General features: G+C 39.4%; 2 protein-coding genes and 1 long non-coding RNA gene across 16 annotated transcripts in view; 2 read left to right on the top strand and 1 right to left on the bottom strand.

Annotated features, from left to right (window-relative positions):
* The window catches only part of LOC116424742 (uncharacterized), a 28,383-nt gene extending 12,955 nt beyond the window's left edge, over window positions 1-15,428 (bottom strand). The window contains exons 1-2 of the long non-coding RNA XR_004234529.2: window positions 15,305-15,428; window positions 15,106-15,235 (exon numbers count right to left, since the gene is read on the bottom strand). This is a non-coding gene — a long non-coding RNA (uncharacterized LOC116424742). The remainder of the gene's footprint in view (window positions 1-15,105; window positions 15,236-15,304) is intronic.
* On the top strand, window positions 1,644-14,852 carry LOC116424740 (tyrosine-protein phosphatase non-receptor type 5). Of its 6 annotated transcripts, XM_031971530.2 has the most exons (9): window positions 1,644-2,139; window positions 2,745-2,955; window positions 10,493-10,685; window positions 10,767-10,944; window positions 11,013-11,231; window positions 11,448-11,858; window positions 11,943-12,238; window positions 12,344-12,553; window positions 12,797-14,852. In XM_031971530.2, the coding sequence occupies exons 3-9, from the start codon at window positions 10,663-10,665 to the stop codon at window positions 12,909-12,911; spliced, it is 1,452 nt and encodes a 483-aa protein (XP_031827390.1). In that variant the 5' UTR covers window positions 1,644-2,139; window positions 2,745-2,955; window positions 10,493-10,662; the 3' UTR covers window positions 12,912-14,852. The 6 variants fall into 6 exon arrangements, with proteins under 6 accessions (XP_031827390.1, XP_031827387.1, XP_031827389.1 ...); XM_031971527.2 differs by lacking the exons at window positions 1,644-2,139; window positions 2,745-2,955 and adding an exon at window positions 9,108-9,307; XM_031971529.2 differs by lacking the exons at window positions 1,644-2,139; window positions 2,745-2,955 and adding an exon at window positions 9,329-9,582.
* Window positions 15,429-15,814: 386 nt separating the features above from the next.
* LOC116424739 (myelin regulatory factor) overlaps window positions 15,815-17,207 on the top strand; it is a 112,890-nt gene continuing 111,497 nt past the window's right edge. For all 9 annotated transcript variants that reach the window (XM_031971523.2, XM_031971519.2, XM_031971522.2 and 6 more), the window contains exon 1: window positions 15,815-16,130. In XM_031971523.2, coding sequence (XP_031827383.1) covers window positions 16,082-16,130 — 49 coding nt within the window. In that variant the 5' untranslated portion in view covers window positions 15,815-16,081. The remainder of the gene's footprint in view (window positions 16,131-17,207) is intronic.

Consider the following 17,207-nt stretch of genomic DNA (forward strand, 5'->3'; position numbering starts at 1 on the left):
AATTCGAATCGCTATCTAGCTCCGGCTAGATTAGAAATTTCACGGGCGACCGGGTTCATCGTAGAATCGATAAAAGCTCGGGCACAATTCGATTCGGGATCGTAACGAAATCAAAGGTTGCCAGGGTGGGTGGGAGTGGGCAGCGGGGGAAAGAGCGAGTGGGAGGGATGGAAAAGTGGTTTGCTGCGTGTGTATCGATTGGGGACGCGGTTCGCCCACGAGACTAGCCTACATTCCAGCCCCTTGCTTCACCCTTCTCGGCCGGCTTGTTTTCCCCCGTCTGGCCCCTCTGCAAACCCGCTCCGACGTTACCCCTCTCGCGGAGCCTCGAGTCCTCATTCAACATTCCCTCCTCTCGGCATTCTGCTTCCCCAACATCCCCTACCGCGGCTCCACTGTCGTTCAATTGCTACTCGGACACAGATGAACGAAAAAGGGGGGAACAGCCCTGCGACGTTCAGAAAACAGGATGGCCTGGCGTTGCCTGGCGAAATTGGGGTGGGAGGCGGGTTAAAGGTATGGAAAGGGAAGCACCGAGGGGTGGCTAAAACCAAAGAATCGGATGAGCCCTGTGGTACGAATAGAATATCCGAAGGGAAGCGTAAACTCTTTCTCTTTCAGTATCCCGCTGAATGGACTCGACGAAACACGAATTGGCCCGGGACGCAGCGATGTAGGTCGATACACGATGATAGATATTGCGACACCGAGACACTGGGGCAGAAAGCTGCTTTTTATCCGTTTTAACCAAGGCCTGCAGGGGGTTATATTCTCTCTTTTGCATCAGTATAATGACTCGTTTCGAGGGAGAAAGAAAATGTAGCCACCAAGTTGCTTCAACAACGACTTCCTTGCCTGGTGGAAAGAACCTAGATCTATAATATCAGATATCAGCATGACGTAGAAATTTAAATAAATAAAATGATGGCTAACGCTGACTTAGCGAGTGGCTAAACGATGATTCGTAGGGATCGGAAAACGGTTCACCCCTAAAGCGGCGTCAATGATTAAAACATCATTGTCCTTCGTTATTACGAATGGCCCGTAAATCCTTGTTGTTCTTCAAGCAACCAGTGATCAAGACCCACCAAAGGTGTCCGACCCTCTTTCAGGGGTGAATTTATTTTAAAAGTTTGCGTCCGTTCATCGATCCGCCCTTACCTTTGCGCCCAGTGATTCGATAAACGCCTTCAAAACCAAATTATCCTCTGACAAGTTTTAAAATAGGTCAATACAGGCGACCCAGGGGCCTCGTCAAATCCGAGGCGGACGCGCGAATTAAAGGTTGTCCTTGAACTATCTGTGTTCCGAAAGAATATATCGCGAATAGCGGCTTGGTTACAGGTGGAGTCGAAACGTTCTGGCATCAGTCGTTGAAGATTTCGAGAGATGTGTGAAAAATCCGCGAGATATGCAGGCACCGATGCAGAAAGAGACGAGGGGAGCTTAGAGGGAAGAAAGGAACGACATCGCCATCAGTAGTCGTGGCACCCCGCCGGGTGGTGTTCAGGGGATGAAGCGAGGCCGCGTACTGCGAAAGAGGGGAAGGTGGGTCGCCTCGTATCCGTGTCACGAATGCGCGCGTCTGCACACCTCGCCACCCTCCACGGCCACCGAAAGAGGTGAATGCAGTTGGCCGTCATTTTGCAACCCGTTCAGACGCCATTCAGATGCGTCCGATGCAAGTGGCCGGCGTCGCGTGAATCCACTCGCCACCTCGTCTCCGCTGACTTCGGCCCGCGAGACGCGTAACCTTCAACGACCGATCCGAATCGTGTGTTCGAACCTGCTAACTTTTTCGCGATAGAAGGGATGAAAATCACGGTTCGGAAAGGTGGATCGCAACGTTCAAATTAAAGCCATCGTTCAGGGATCAACGGGGTGGGTCAAAAGCCGATTTATTATTCGTCGCGGGGAACACGGGTCTTATTGATGGACACTGTTAGATCTTCGTTCTTTGTTCAACGCTACTTGAATGGACCGTTCCGGTAGTGGTTTCGCGGTTTTCAGAACAATGCGTTTTTTTAAGGTCGCGCGCAGTGATTGCGAGAGTATGATAGGCACGATGTTTGTTTACGCAGAAACTGATTTGAGTGGTTGACGTGTTTTTGGAAGTCGATGCTTCAGTTTGAAAGCAGGGTAAGTGTATCCCGAACGGAACTGTGAATGCTACAGGTTCGTCGTTACATAATTCCACCGATTGAAGAGATAACAAATTCATTAAACGACTGATTTATTACGTTTATCGATCATGATATAAAATACGTGAAATCAGATATCAAAAAAATTCCATGGATGAATGAGACGGAAGTATGTATGTATTTGTATCGTAAAGTGATCGGAGTTTTCTAATGGAGTTGCGAGTTCCATTTAGTAGGATCGAATGGAACAGTCACGTTGGGTTCCCATGAGTCATTCTGTCATGAGAGTGGCTAGAGTCGAGAAATCGATTCCGCATGGTCTAATCTACTTTGGTTGGGATAACACGTATCATCTCCCGTTTAAAATGCAATTACACAATCTTTTGAGCTCAAAAGCTTATCGTCCAGTTATTACAATTTTCTATTTATCAAAACTTTATTTTCATCTTCTATTCTCTTTATTATATTACTCAGCATTTAATTGAATTATTGCTTGATTTTACAACTAAGCAACAAATACTCCTTTACAATTACCGAATACATTTGAAGCCAGATAGAATTGCAGAATTTTATTCTGCATACTGATGTACGTAAAAATTTCAGGTGTGAAGCGGACGAAAAGAGAATCAGAGACGAAATAAAAAGGTTCTCGGCGGAGTGGGACGGTCGCACGTGCTCGGCGAATAAGGATCGAGAAAATCGCCGTAGGATTATCCTCTTTTCTTTTACTTTCCAACGCGTCGGGACAGCCACTTTTCTAGACGAGCAAGTTGTTTCGACTGTCTGACGACTTGGCCCGAAAAGAACCAACAAGGTACCGCATATATAGCAGTAGTTACGTTTATTGCCCTTAGAAACCACCTTTACGTAACGCGATTTTCATTCCCGCCCACGAACTACCGGCGAATAATAGCCCCCGAAAACTTCAGTGATTTTCTCCTTACCTTTAACATCATTAAGTCTTTCATCCCCCGCCTGTTTCAAGAGAACAGATCCAAAACGCGTGCATTAAAGTCGATTTTTCCAAGTGAAATTGCAAGTGGCATTTTTGCCAAAATTTTAATGAAAATATTTAAAGTTGATTGTTTTCAATAAGGCAGATTGCCGTCCATGTCGCGTAGAACGAATAATGGAACCCCCCGCGGGCGATTTTCAACGGGCTCTTTTACCATCCTCGGTCCCCGGGACCGTTCCCGGCCAATGACTCGCGATGAATAACGAAGGCTTTATAGTAAACGCTAAACGAGATTTCATTGAGCGCTCACTGAACTTTGTAGACGCGCCTGTCCACCGGTGCGAATCGTAAAATCTTTTGACTCGTCACTTATCCGTGACTCGTTACACGTATTACCATAATTACAGAGCAGCGCGAAATTAATGACCGTATTATCGTTCAGAAAAAAATGAGCTCGCTCAGAATTGTTATTAAACGGCAGATTTAATTGCATTTCTGATGCACTTTAATTAATTAAGTGACGCAATTGAATTAACTTTTTACTTTTTGTGAAACCGGGTAAAGTGCCGAATGGAAAATTTAAGTATCTGATTAATTTCAGTTGCTGAGAAACTAACTCGGCAAACCAACTCGGCAGATCACTGTTCTTTCAATGTTTTTATTATTCATTTGTTTTTTCTAGTTATTTCATTTCTTTGTTCTTTCATCTTTTACTTACGTTATTTATCATTAACAGATTTATAGGTAAATCTACACGTCGATATTCTGTTATAATATTCTCTTGATCTATATCTAACCGTTGAAAGTCTGGGCCATTCGAAATTCGATCGAAGACAAAGATTCAAAATGATCAAAAATAGCAGTTTGTATTTTTAAGGAACATTATAATCCTTCGGAGCTTGATACCAGCTAAATATTCCAAACTGCTAGGGATTATAACAAATACATGATCAATTTCAGTCACTACAGTCAACAGTTCTTCCATGCAGATACACATAGAAGATCACTTATGTATGTCATTTCTGAGACAAATATGTTGTTTAATAGAATTAAATTATTATTAAATGAAGTTTAATTATTTTACCATAGATATATAATGTCTCTTGTTGGTCATAAATTATCTATCTAAGACTTTTATTTTTTATGCGAGGATCAATAAATATTCAAGTGCAACGTTAGGTTCGTTCATTCAATATTTATACAAATATTTTATTAGTTTCTCAATGGAAAATTAATATATATATTTATTATATATATTTATATATTATATATTTTCTCTAACAATAGAACGTGATTTGACGAAACGATGTTAATCTTCTTATGACGTGTTTCAATTTAATCAGTGTTTTCACTCTTATCTTTAGTCAATGACTGATTGCGGCACGTACTTACACTCTCTAACAAGTATTACCTATTTACTTAGGTAAATGATATTCATTTGCCTCATATGGTTTGAGTGATTAACCACTTTCATTACAGTACACATTGTTTCAAGTGTGTACAATTTTAAATATCCTTGATAGAATGTCTCTACGAAAAACATGTTTGTAAGTTGTTATCAATCAGTTGATAAAATTTGATCGAATATCTAAGAAGAGTCAGCATGATCTTAATACACATTCTTAATTACATTGCGGAAGTTTGTGCAAGCTTACCCTTGGCAGGCAAATTTTAAAAAGTCTTATTAAATAAAATGTCTACAAAAAATATATTTAATTTTATTGAATCTTACATTTTATCATTTTTTGAAAATGCTTATACGTTATGAAGATATATAGTTCCACAATGTATTTATAATAAGGGCATTTTAAAGAATTTGATACAATATATTTATAACCGATATACAGGGTGTTCTGTAATTGATGGTTCAACTGAAAAGAGTACGAATGAACAAATATACAGAATTTTTATATTTGCGAAATCATTTTCAAAATCAAATATTTATTATTGACACGCACAATTCTAATTAAACATATGTAGATAATTTAACCAACATGTAATTATTCTACATATAAACAGAAGTAAAAAGTGCATAGTAAAATTCTCTTACTAATCACTACATTTAAAAAAAAAATCAGTTTTAAAACACTGATATGCCTAACAAATATAAAAATTGGATCCTGTTGAAAATGAAGTTTCAAAAAAAGGAATATTATTTTACACTCTTATATAAAATAGCTTACTATGTACTAAATTCCTTATATTCAATAGAGTTTACTAAGCGAACATATAATCCACAAGTTTCCGAGTTTCATTTTTCGAAAAAGGTGGCCACGAATGAAACAACTTTATTATCTACTCCATGTTGTTCACAAGAAAAACTTATTTATTTATACAGAATCATCCCCTACTCTTACAATTTCTATATATCACCTTATTGTATACGAATGAAGTTGAATGAATTTTAGTTTAGTCACATCGGGAGCACATTAACTTTTTCTACAACTCTTCTCTTTCCCCGGTAATTCATTCGAAGAGGGGGGAATCCTTGCAAAATATCACCGTGCCACCCACGCGAGCTACGTTCGAAGACCAATCGGCGTCTTGCAATTTCACGCAAGTGCGTGTCCGTCTGCGTGCGCCCTACGAAAGCTCGCAAGCTCCCTCGGAAGGGTGAATGGAGACTCTAATTTAGTCAGTGGCACGACGGCCCTGCGATTCGCGTGGTTCTACGCTCCGAAAACGTTCCTCCCGACCGGGAACTTTCTCTATCAGTGATCAAATCCAATAATTCCTTTTTTCTTTATCGTGATCGATATCAACCAATTGTGTCGTGATCTCAATATCTCGAAAAACGATTCATTGATCATATAAATGGGGGAAACGAGTTTCGGGCAGTACCAGTAATACATTTCATTTCGTACCGTCACGTTCTTACTAGCTTGTATCGTTTCGTAAAGAATTAACCTCTTCCGAAACGAAAGAAAGAAGCTATTAATTAACAATTAATAAAGAGTGAAAAGTTTAATCGGACTTTAAAGTCGTGTCATTGAAATATTCAGTGTTATCGGCCTTATTGAAGATAAACTACATATCTTGCAGAATATTGTTCTTAAGCAAACATTTTATTGTCCCTAATTGCGACACCTGCTGACTCTATTCTCACGCGTCCGTCCGCGTGTAGAAGACGATAGCGTCCGCCCGCATCGCGAGAATTCCCTTCGTTCGGCCGTGACCAGACTCGAACGAGCCGGTTTACGAATTTCGGGGAACGGATAAAAGGCACACGACAGTGTTTCGGTTCTGGCACGACGTCTATTGATTTTTCCGCGGCTGCCACGACAATGATAGCCGGTTACCATTGTTGAGTGACAGGCATCAGTAGGCAACGTGTAGCTTCAGAGAAACGGGAGTTCATTGAACGCCAGTTACGAGAAATACAGTGGGAGTATTGTATAACACGAGGGAACGGCTCGCTCGCTGATCAAAAATGCTGTCAATGTTGCCGAAACGTCTATAACATTTTGAGATGATTGAAATTGAACTACGAGCAGAAGCAATATTACTCGGTTATCAAATTTTATTTACTATCGAAATCGATATATCCATCTAAAGATTCAAAATTTCCCCAGAAAATTGTTCAAGCATCGTGAAAAGAGAAAGCGATCGAGCGAAGAAGATTTAATATTCTCCGAAATTTCCTATTGTGAGACGAGAAAATAGACGAAATATAAACAGAAGGAGAGACCGATTCGACAGACTGAATATTGGATGTTGGGCAATCTGGCAGGGATGAATGGGCAACATCCGGTTTCTGAATCACCGAGATATTCTTGAGAAATGCGTAAGAGCGCGACGGCCCGGCTTTTCGTCCAGTCCGTGCATTGTTCGGCCAATCAGAGGTCGATAAAGGGCGGACTAATTGCTTAACACGGTCAAGATCGTGTCAATAACGGACAATCGTGGCATTTCGCGTGGTACGGCCTGTTGCAAAATGAGAAAGGATTGTTTCGTTAGCGGCGAACATTTGTTTATCGAATGATGTGTCTAAAAAGTGATGAAGATCTTCGATTGTTTTACAATTTCTGGATGGAGAAACACGCGAGCCTGTACACTTGCGCAAACATGAAGCGGTGTTCCGATGGTGTTTTAGTGCACGGTAAATTTTAATCTGATCAACGATAAACGCTACGACATCCCTCGTTGCCTACCCTTGTTCCTTTTCTTGTTTTATTTTCCGCGAGAAACTTCAATTTCATGTCCTGCAGCGGACCTACAGGATGATTCATCCGCGAGATGCGTCAGCGCGACGTAAAAATGTTTCTTTTAATGTTAAACACCGTGACGGGTATCCGTGACCCATAAACGTCCCTGCGATTAGACAATGCTAAGACACTCGTACAGTTTTTTCATTGTTTTTTTATCTTCTTTGTGCCTTTAGTAATGAAGTAATCGTGACCATTCGAATCTACGAATTACCCCATTTTTGAATCTATCGTAACTTACATGGTTATATATGTACCTAAGCATACGTATGCGGTGGATTGTTAGTTTACGATTGTTTAACGACAAATATTTGTTCTATAGAAAAAATATAATTTTGTACGATTGATTATAATTTTGAAGAATAATTCGTGTTTCGAAACGCTTGACTGATTTAGTTTTAAATATCTTCTGTAGCAAACAATGGTCTTTGTTGAAACGTCGCGCACGGTCGTATAAAAGTTATTTTGAATAATTTTATTGCCGAGACACGAGTTCTGACTCAGAAATAATAGGACGTACGGTTTAAGGCGTAAAAAGTTCCAATGACACAGTTACTACAGTGGGTGAAAAAAATGTTTCTACACCCAGTTTCTTTCTAACTCCATAAAAACGGCACATTGGTACAGTTTACATTTTTTAATACTTTACTGTATGAGGGAACAATGCTCGTTTCGAAACATTATCAATTTGTACGGCAACGAAAATCTTGGATAATATTTAGTCTGATGGACATATTGTAAGAAATAAAAGAAACAGGTTATTTATAAACGTTCAAACTTTGCGTTCAAATGAATGCCAGCGCATTGGTTTACGTAAATTTACTTTTAACATACCGCAACATCAATGGCTGACCATTCAGACTTACAAACGAGTTTCTTGTTGCTTCGTTTGTACCTTCTCTTGCAGTTGAATGTCCAACTACCATACCAGTCATCGACATTCAAATATTTTTTCTATAAACTATCTTTGACTGTTAAATCATCAATGTTTCTAAACGAATGTATAGATCCTCCATAGAATAACACTGAAACTACCAGACGGATAAAAATGACCTATTCCTTAATTTCTCTTTTTGCAATTATTGAAAGATAACAGATGCTTATCTAAGAAACTATTAAAGAAATTGATTTAGCAATACACAAATTGAATTATATATAAATTGAAACCTCAATGGTTGCACTTGTGAAGTTTCTATGGAAAAATGTCGAGAAGTCAATTTGACTGCTCGGTAATTCTACTGATGCAGTACGAAAAACTCAATATTCCACCAAGGTGCCATTTTCTTAGCACAAAGTTATCGCGAGGGGACCAAGTGCCCAATCATTATCCCAAACCACTATAAATCTAAATTCTCTCACGCGTCGTTAAGAAAAAGGTTTCCCGGTACCGTACCCGTAAAAATGGTACTTCCGTTAAACGGGCGTGACGATCGCTCTCGTGAGAACCCGTACGCGCGGTGCGAGCACATACGGTATGGTGCCGGCTAAATGACTCGAAACGGGCATACATTCGTCGTCGTCGTCGGCGTCGTCCGAAACGAAATAACCTTCCCGGGGCCCGGAGGGGGTCTCAATGGGCAAACGTAAAACTTGATTCCGAATGCGTTTTACTATCATTAGTTGCACGTGCTTCGCTTTCATTCACCTTGAGTCCCTCCCGCCGAATTCTCGGTACTGGTGGTAAACTGCTACCGAGATTGGCTGCCGGTTGCGTGCGGCTCGGCGCTGATTGGCCGGCTATTTTCCTACCGTGCCTAACCGGAGTGCAAGGCCGAGCCGCACGAAAGCCCAGGTCAGGGTACACAAACGGCGTCTTCGGCAGTTCGAACGGGAGGCTTGCGCAGATGAGACCGGTCGGGTCTTCTGCCAAACGATAATCCCTCTCTCAAACATGGCTGTTTACACGTCCACGCAGCCGCTAGTTTCAAAACGCGAGCTACGCTCCTACGCAAACGACAACGCGATCGTGCTCCTCGTGGCCCTGGCGTGCGTGCTATCCTCGAAAGGTATCGGCCAAGTTATCTCAACGAGAATCATTCTCGGTGCTGCTAGATACTCTTCGATCTGTTTAACCTGTGACTACACGTTGCGTACATATACGTGTCGCGTTTCGCACACATGCTCCCGGATACAGGATGTAGTTTCGTTCGTGTGACGACTGCTTTTGTGTTTGTGCGTAAATGAAAGACATGTGTGTGTACGACACGCGTACGGTGCTGGCCGTCCAGTTGTCATACGCACAACTGGGTACAACCGTCGTTCATGAATGTTTGGACACCTGGTGGGATTTAATCAGGGGATTTTTGTTGTTTTTGTGTGAATGGCTTGCAGAATTGTGCGTTGTTCTGTTGCTTTGGAAGCCGATCATTGACATTCTTGAATTTTACGTTGTTGATAATGATATCTTAGTTATTGTTAGTTCCTTGGAAGGTGGAATATAACAGTAGAAATTGTTGTATTTGAAATATTCGATTTCATTGAACTGTAATTTCTGGAGTTAATATTTATACAAATGATTACACTGTGATTACACTTTTATTAGGAATATTTGATCCTATACATTTCATATATTTTTAACGATGAAGTCATGTGTGTTTAAATATTTATGGACGGTGGTGTACATCTTTCAGTTACCCTGCCACCTTTCCCCACTTTAAGTTCTTTGAGTTGTTCCGTTCAGAAAATTAACGTGCGATGTTTACTTCCTGTGCAATTACATGGAACCCGTTTCTTCCGATTTACGAGGATCAATTTCCGACAGTTGAAACTATGATCACTGGTATCACCGGTTGGAACACATGTATGTTTTTCGTCAGAGATAGTGGAAACGTGTTCCGTGTTGCGGTAAAAAAAATGTGTAACGGTATTTGGTCTCATTTAATTGGTTCTTCTTCCACGTGTAACGTACCGCGAGTGGTCAGTAGGTCCTGTTGTATTTTAAGACTCATTTTCGTGATTTTTTTAAGGTGAAATGTTTGTATATGAATAGTGTGTATTAAATGATATATTTAAGGAATATACTATTGATTATTATTTCGGTGTGTCTGTAATATTAAGTGTACATCCTTGAGATCAATTTGACAGCAGTTTTGTTGTACTTGTAATATATCCAGATCAAAGTGTAGTTAATAATAAGGAAGAACTTGATTTACTTTTACCAATCTACAATGTGTCTTTCATTTCTGTTATAGGAGGTACGAGTACTCCGTTGACTAACCATTATGTGAATGACGCAAACTATTATGATATCTCAAGCAATGACGACAATTCAGATCCTTTGGAGAAGTTTTACTTAATTACTGAACAAAGGTGGCACACAGATACAGTGCTACCTATCCCTTTACTGCCATCCACTGAGGGAATGTCTGCTCGATCTCATCACAGGTACGTTACAAGAAATTTACATTTTGTATGAAGCTATATTTGGTTAGATGTTAGATCAAATATATGCCTTTTTTCACACAGGATCCCACAGTCCATAACAGGACTGGATGATGCTGGAATGGATTTGCAAGCAGCTCAACTCAGTTCCCGTGCAGGTCAGGAGGTACGCTCCACTGCAAATTTATCATGGATAGACTGGCAGCTATCACTCTTTGTAGCACTTTGCGCTATTGCTGGTGCTATTCTCTTCACATTCTTGGTAAGATTTTATCATTAGGAAATTTAATACACGTAATGTAATCCAAACTAACAATTTTTTATATTTAGATTTTGTTATGGCTACGGAAACAAATGTCGCGTGAAAAGGATACAGAGGATGGTGATAGGAGAGGTTTGGTAGAGGAAGGTACTGTTTGTCATCCAGAAAAGGCTGTTAAATCTACAAAAGTATCAGTTGAAGGTCAATGGGTTCATCAACCTACAGTAAAACCATCTGTATCTGTTCAGTCTGTTCGACCAGTTACTCAAACTACTGGTTTGCCAGAGGTGTGTATTTTGAAAGAACAAATAAAAAGATTTTTTATTAATTTGGATTATTATGCTACTAATGTATGAGTGTGTCACATATGTTACATAGAGTTTTTGTCATTTAATTTTAATGTAGAATGTCTTCCTATTGTCTGGAACAGTCACAAATAAAAATAAAGTAGAAAATTATAAAACAAGAATATTGAGGTTAACTGATAATTCTTTTATTCATAGGTAATGTCAGTGGCAACACCAGAACGTAGACCAGAACCTATACGCATAAAAGCTAAAGGACTACTCGAACGACGTGGTTCAAGTGCAAGTTTGACTATAGAATTGGCACCACCTCCTGAAAGTCCACCACACGTGGTTACACCTACTCGCGAATGTACCGCGGAAGAATTCTTGCTGAGCGCTGGAAATGTTTTATCAAGATCTCAGCTGAAAAAGGCTGTTAGTAATCCGACATTGTTGCATAAAGAATTCTGGGAAGTTCCATTAAATTTGCCTGGAGAACTAGATATTTGTGGGTGTTGGGTAAAAAATAGATACTGTTCTGTGTTACCAAATCCACAATCAAGAGTGGTTCTACCAAGTTCTTCTGATGATCCTCTTTCGAGCTACATCAATGCCAACTACATTCGGGTATGCATACATACATAGAAAGTTCGTGTTAATTAAAACTCTTTTGTAGTAGAGTATTTTATGTATGATATTTTGTTTTAATAGGGATATGACGCAGAAGATGCACGCTATATTGCAACACAGGGACCATTGCCTCACACAATAGCTGACTTCTGGAAAATGATCTGGTCAGAGAAAGTTCCCGCAGTTGTTATGATGACGAAACTACACGAAGCCGCTAAAACAAAATGCGAGGCATATTTTCCACTGGATAAAAATAGTCGCATTCAAGCTGGACCTTTCACTATAATTGTTAATTCTGTTGATACCAGAAACGGTTACACAGTCAGAGATTTAGAACTTAGATTTGAAGGAGAAAGAAGGCATGTGCAACATTATTGGTATGTACTGTTAATATTCGTGTGATTATTATTTTGTTTAAAAACTTTTACAATAATGCTCCATTATTGATTAATTAGGAAAGTAATATTATTTACTGATTTTAGGTATGATTCATGGCCGGACCATGCCGTACCTGAAACTCCAGATACTTTGGTTAATTTAGCTTCTGAAATAAACTCTCTTGTGGGACCTGTTGTTGTTCACTGCAGTGCTGGAATCGGAAGGACTGGATGTTTTATCGCTTTAGCAACAGGAATGACACAATTATCGCGAGATGGAAACGTGGATGTTTTAGGCATCCTGTGTCAAATGAGGTATAACAATATATTTCAAATTAGATTTGAATTCGTACATAACAACTTTTTTTGTTGTTTTCATTTTTCTCTTACTCGGTCCTCATTAGATGTCGCATAACGTCTGTATACACATATATCGACGTTGCACGGCATGTAGAGGGAGACACTATCGAGTATAGGTTTTTTTTTTATATGAGAATAGTGTTGTTTTTTATTTTGTAATTATTAAGATTTTAAATGTAATGATTCTATCGGTTTTAGGTATGACAGGGGAGGTATGATTCAAACAGCTGAACAGTATGAATTTGTTCATCGTGCACTTTGTCTATATGAACAATCGCTTGACGGCGGTAAATCAACAAGTGCAGGAGATTGATGCGATTAATAAGTGATATTATGGGAATTGATCAGAATTCATTGAAAGAAAATTCACGTGAGTTACTACAAGAAGGTTCACAGAATGATTGTGAGGTATTGTTTGCAACATAATACTTCGTCCAGGTATGACTATCTCTGCCACAGAAGAAACACTATGAAGAGAATCTCAGTCTTTCAAGACCAATGAATGTCTTGTCTGTTTTCAACCTGTTTAAGGATGAGTTTCGTCTCACTTAATAAGCTGCCATTTCTATACTGCCATGACAAATCGTTGACAATTATTATCAGTCACAAAGCTCAAGGGAGATGATTAAATAATGAAATATGCTGCTATTCTTAAACGGAATTAAAACTGTTCGTCATATAAAAATGATATACTACAATTTAACATGCAAAATGAGAGATCAGGGTTTAGACTGAACATTGGTTCAGATTTTTATGCATTCTCTGTGTATTGGAACTTAGATTTGATAGTTGTTAACACTTGCAACTATATAGCATTCTGAGAAAACTTGTACTTTCTGCAATTTGAACAACTTTTCCTTGGCTTTTTGATGCGGCAATGTATTGCTAAACTAACACAGCTATACAGATGTTAATGCTGATGGTAAATAATAATTTTATTAAAGTGAGAAAATCATAAATGGAGAAAGGCAGAAGATTAAAGTTCTGTAAAATTGGGACCCAGATCAATTAAATATTTTTATCCTATTTGTAGTTCCTAGTTAATTTTACAGTATGCACAATGATTTCCATGACTTTTAATTAATTTATCAACAAAGACTGAATGCAGGTAGTACAATACGTTTATGATATAAGTTGTAAATCTAACTAGACATAATGTGCTTCTGTAATGCAAGATAAAATTCATGACGTATTATTACAGTTCTAATAGTTTCATTTTAAAAATAGAAAGAAAAATGAAATTTGTAAAACGGGTTCATGCATCTGAATTTTATTATCAATACAAACTTCATGGATGCGTGATATACTAAATCAAGGTTAAAGTTACTGTGTAGCATTCTCTTCAAGTATTATGTACAAATCTAATTATTTATTCTATTTACTACTTCGACTTAATATTTAAAAAACGTTCAGGTATGTTGTCATGAATTTACATTGTAGGAAACTGTTGTTTTTATCGATGATTAGGAATTGGTTTATTCATTTGGAACATTAGTTTGTAGCTGACAATAAGTGCTGTTTAAGCCTTTAAAAGTATTTTAAAGGAAACCACTCTGTTAGCATGAAAGGCAATAGCCATTTCTCAGCAAAAAATTGTCTTGATCGAGCAAGTGAATTTTATCGAGCTATAGATTTCAGCATTGTAACAATACCAAAGTTGTTATTAGTATTTACTAACTATGGTGTACTGTGAACGGATTCTTTGCAGTCTCTGCAGAATTTATGATGACTAGGAATTATTGTTTGAACTTTGATTTATTTTGTACAATTGACTTTCATCAAATTCCAGTATAATCTATTCCATTAGATTAAGTGTCTCGATAACGAGTTATCGTGAACGATCTCGGCATTTGTATTAAAAATGGATGTGCCGTAGTGAAGTCGATTGTTGTTTCAAACATAATCAGTCTATTCACTGGAACTACCATGTTGTAAAAATGTTTTTTTTTTCGTTTAAATTATGGATATAGGATGCCTCAAAGTTTTATCTTGAATGCGGTATGAGCGTATGAATTTTGAGCGGAAGATTGTGATATGTATACATATATACTATATATACATATAGTATATATATATATACTTGTACATATATTGTACAGAGAGTAAAATATATTTAAGAGAATATGTATTTGTGTAAGCAAATCAAGAGTAAATTATTTATGAATATGTAAAGTGTTAAGCTACTTTAATGTAAACGTATTAATAATGTAACAACAATAATAATAATTTAGAAGCCCTTTGGTGTTCAATTGTACTTATGTGACGTAATAAATGTTTATAGTACCCATGCAATATTTTTGTATTTTTCTAATCCGATGAATAATTTTACAGGAACTTACAATCAGTAAAGCTTCATGAATTACATTAGTAAAATGGCGCCCGTGATAATTCTAGATGCTAGATTTCGACTCATTTGAATTATGAATTTTCAAAAGACAAGTTCTCCGATATGTGCTTAAATGTTTAAATATATCCTACTAATATTCAGCCATTGGCAAATTACTTACACTTTACGAAGAATCTGATGTGATAGAATAATGTTCTGCGCTTCATCCGTAGATCTTTCGGTTTCCATTTACCGCCTTGGTAGAGTTCAGTGCCGCCATCTTGAGTTTTCATGTTCCCCTTCAAACAGAACTAAACGACATTTTCAATTATCAGAATATTTCTGGAATGAATCTTCGAAATTCATCGACCAATACCTACAGCGACATCAACGGTAACGATACACACGCAGTGAGTATTACACTCGGCTACTTTTCCCCATAGAACAGCAACGTTTCCACGAGCAATGTTACCCGCGCGCGACTTTCAAACTTGGCTCGAAGGAAACTGGATCGCGTCACGTGATCCGCTCGTTCTCGGTGCGACATGCACGGGGCGCGTTTGCATGTATTACATTCCGTGCGCGTGTGGTGTCGGCACAGAACTCAAGTTTAGTCCGCGCCTCGGGATTCTACACGGCTCCTGGTGTGGCGAGCCAGTGGTAGAGAAATAATACATGGAGAAATCGTTTCCGCGGAAATAGAAAAAACCGTGAAAAAGGCGACAGGTCCGCGGAGTGTGTACGTTTCTTTTCGGTACCGTTCGCGGATCCCTTCTACATTTTTCTTCGCGATGGTCTCGTTATCGTCGTTTTTCACCGTGCCGATCCACAACGGGGACCGTTCGTAGATCGAGTGTCTCTACGCTCGTAAGTACGGGAAAACATAGTGGTCACACGGAAGTATATTCGTGAACGTTTGTGAATTTCGGCGGGACTACAGGGAAGGAGAGGGGTCAGGAAAATAAACACGCAGTGATAGACGGACAGAGAGAAAGGAATAAGAAGGAAAAGAGTAAGAAAAAGAAAACGGAAGAGAATTACATGAAATGCTGTGTACTATGTGGGACGTCGCGTCGAGGGACATCGTAGCGTGGAGACAAAATGGGGCCCGCTGATCGGGCCCGGAAGAACTCAGGGGTCCGATTAACAACGGAGGTATGGATGTCATCGGGGACGGGGACGAGCAGACCCTCCAGGCGATTCTCGGTGAGTAGAACGCTGTTACTTGGCCGAAAAGGACGCGCGAATCGAAACGTTCTCCGCCAGCAGTTTGCGACGATTGACAAGCGTGACAGCTACAGAGTGTTGTGAGTTCGTCGCGGTTCGCCATACACCTTCGCGAATCGTAAACAGCACTAGGTAAAATATTGTTACCAATAGTAAATAGTCCATATTTACTATTTATAAATTCTAAAAAAAATTTTTTAATTTTAAGTTTTTCAAACGTCACTTGACAACAGAAATTCAACTTGAAAGATACCAAAAATATAATTCCGTTGGATTGTTTGTATGAAAATTTTCAATATACTTTGTTACATGAATACACGCCTCCAAAGTAAAAATAAATTTACTTCGACAACTGCCATGGTTTATTGCAGTGTGATACCATTTCTTTCCTCGATTTACGAAATTCAAATATATATTACACTTCAAACGGTTAAAATAATTAAACGAAGTGGGCAAAATTGGATTTCATTCGTTTACATAAATTGGAATTTTTTAATCGTGTCCGAACCATTTTTTCTCGAACTTTTACCCAGCGCTGGCAGCGAACGCGTTCGCACGAACGTGTCCGTTCGGTTGCTCCGGTGCGTTGACCTTAAACGCACCGGACACGGCTCATCGTGCGTTTTCGTGCTTCGGTCTCCTTGCTGCTGACAGTGGACGGGACAAAACAGGCGTTATCCTGCTCCACTTTGACCTTCCCGTTCCGCAACGGGTCTGCTCCGTTTCCCGGCGGAATATTCCCGAGTGTAACGAGCGCGCTGGAATCGGGGATAGGAACTGTCCCGCGCAGTGCTCGAACCTCTAACGGAACCGGGAAAAAAATACGCCGGGTTCTCCGTTTTCGCTTCCGGTGTACCGATCGTTACGTGTCCACACGCATCGGCACTCGTTGTCACGCGGTGAATCAACGAATCAAGTAGTAATATCCTGGGAATGAGACGCGGCGTAAATTATAGTGCTCGAAATAATTAGCGGAACGTTCATGCTGGCGAAAGGGGGACGTGGTGGGGGGAGCAAATCAAGTACCAAGGATAAACTGTCACTCGAGTATATTCT

Source organism: Nomia melanderi, chromosome 5, assembly GCF_051020985.1.
Source record: "Nomia melanderi isolate GNS246 chromosome 5, iyNomMela1, whole genome shotgun sequence".
NCBI lineage: Eukaryota > Metazoa > Arthropoda > Insecta > Hymenoptera > Halictidae > Nomia > Nomia melanderi.

What these genes read in the sequence shown, in the direction of transcription:
- LOC116424740 (XM_031971527.2), top strand. Translation starts at nt 9,193, where the DNA reads ATGGCTGTTTACACGTCCACGCAGCCGCTAGTTTCAAAACGCGAGCTA. An exon ending in GTGCGTGCTATCCTCGAAAG is followed by an intron (nt 9,308 to 10,492) that starts GTATCGGCCAAG and finishes TTTCTGTTATAG; the next exon opens with GAGGTACGAGTACTCCGTTG. An exon ending in AAACTACTGGTTTGCCAGAG is followed by an intron (nt 11,232 to 11,447) that starts GTGTGTATTTTG and finishes TTTTATTCATAG; the next exon opens with GTAATGTCAGTGGCAACACC.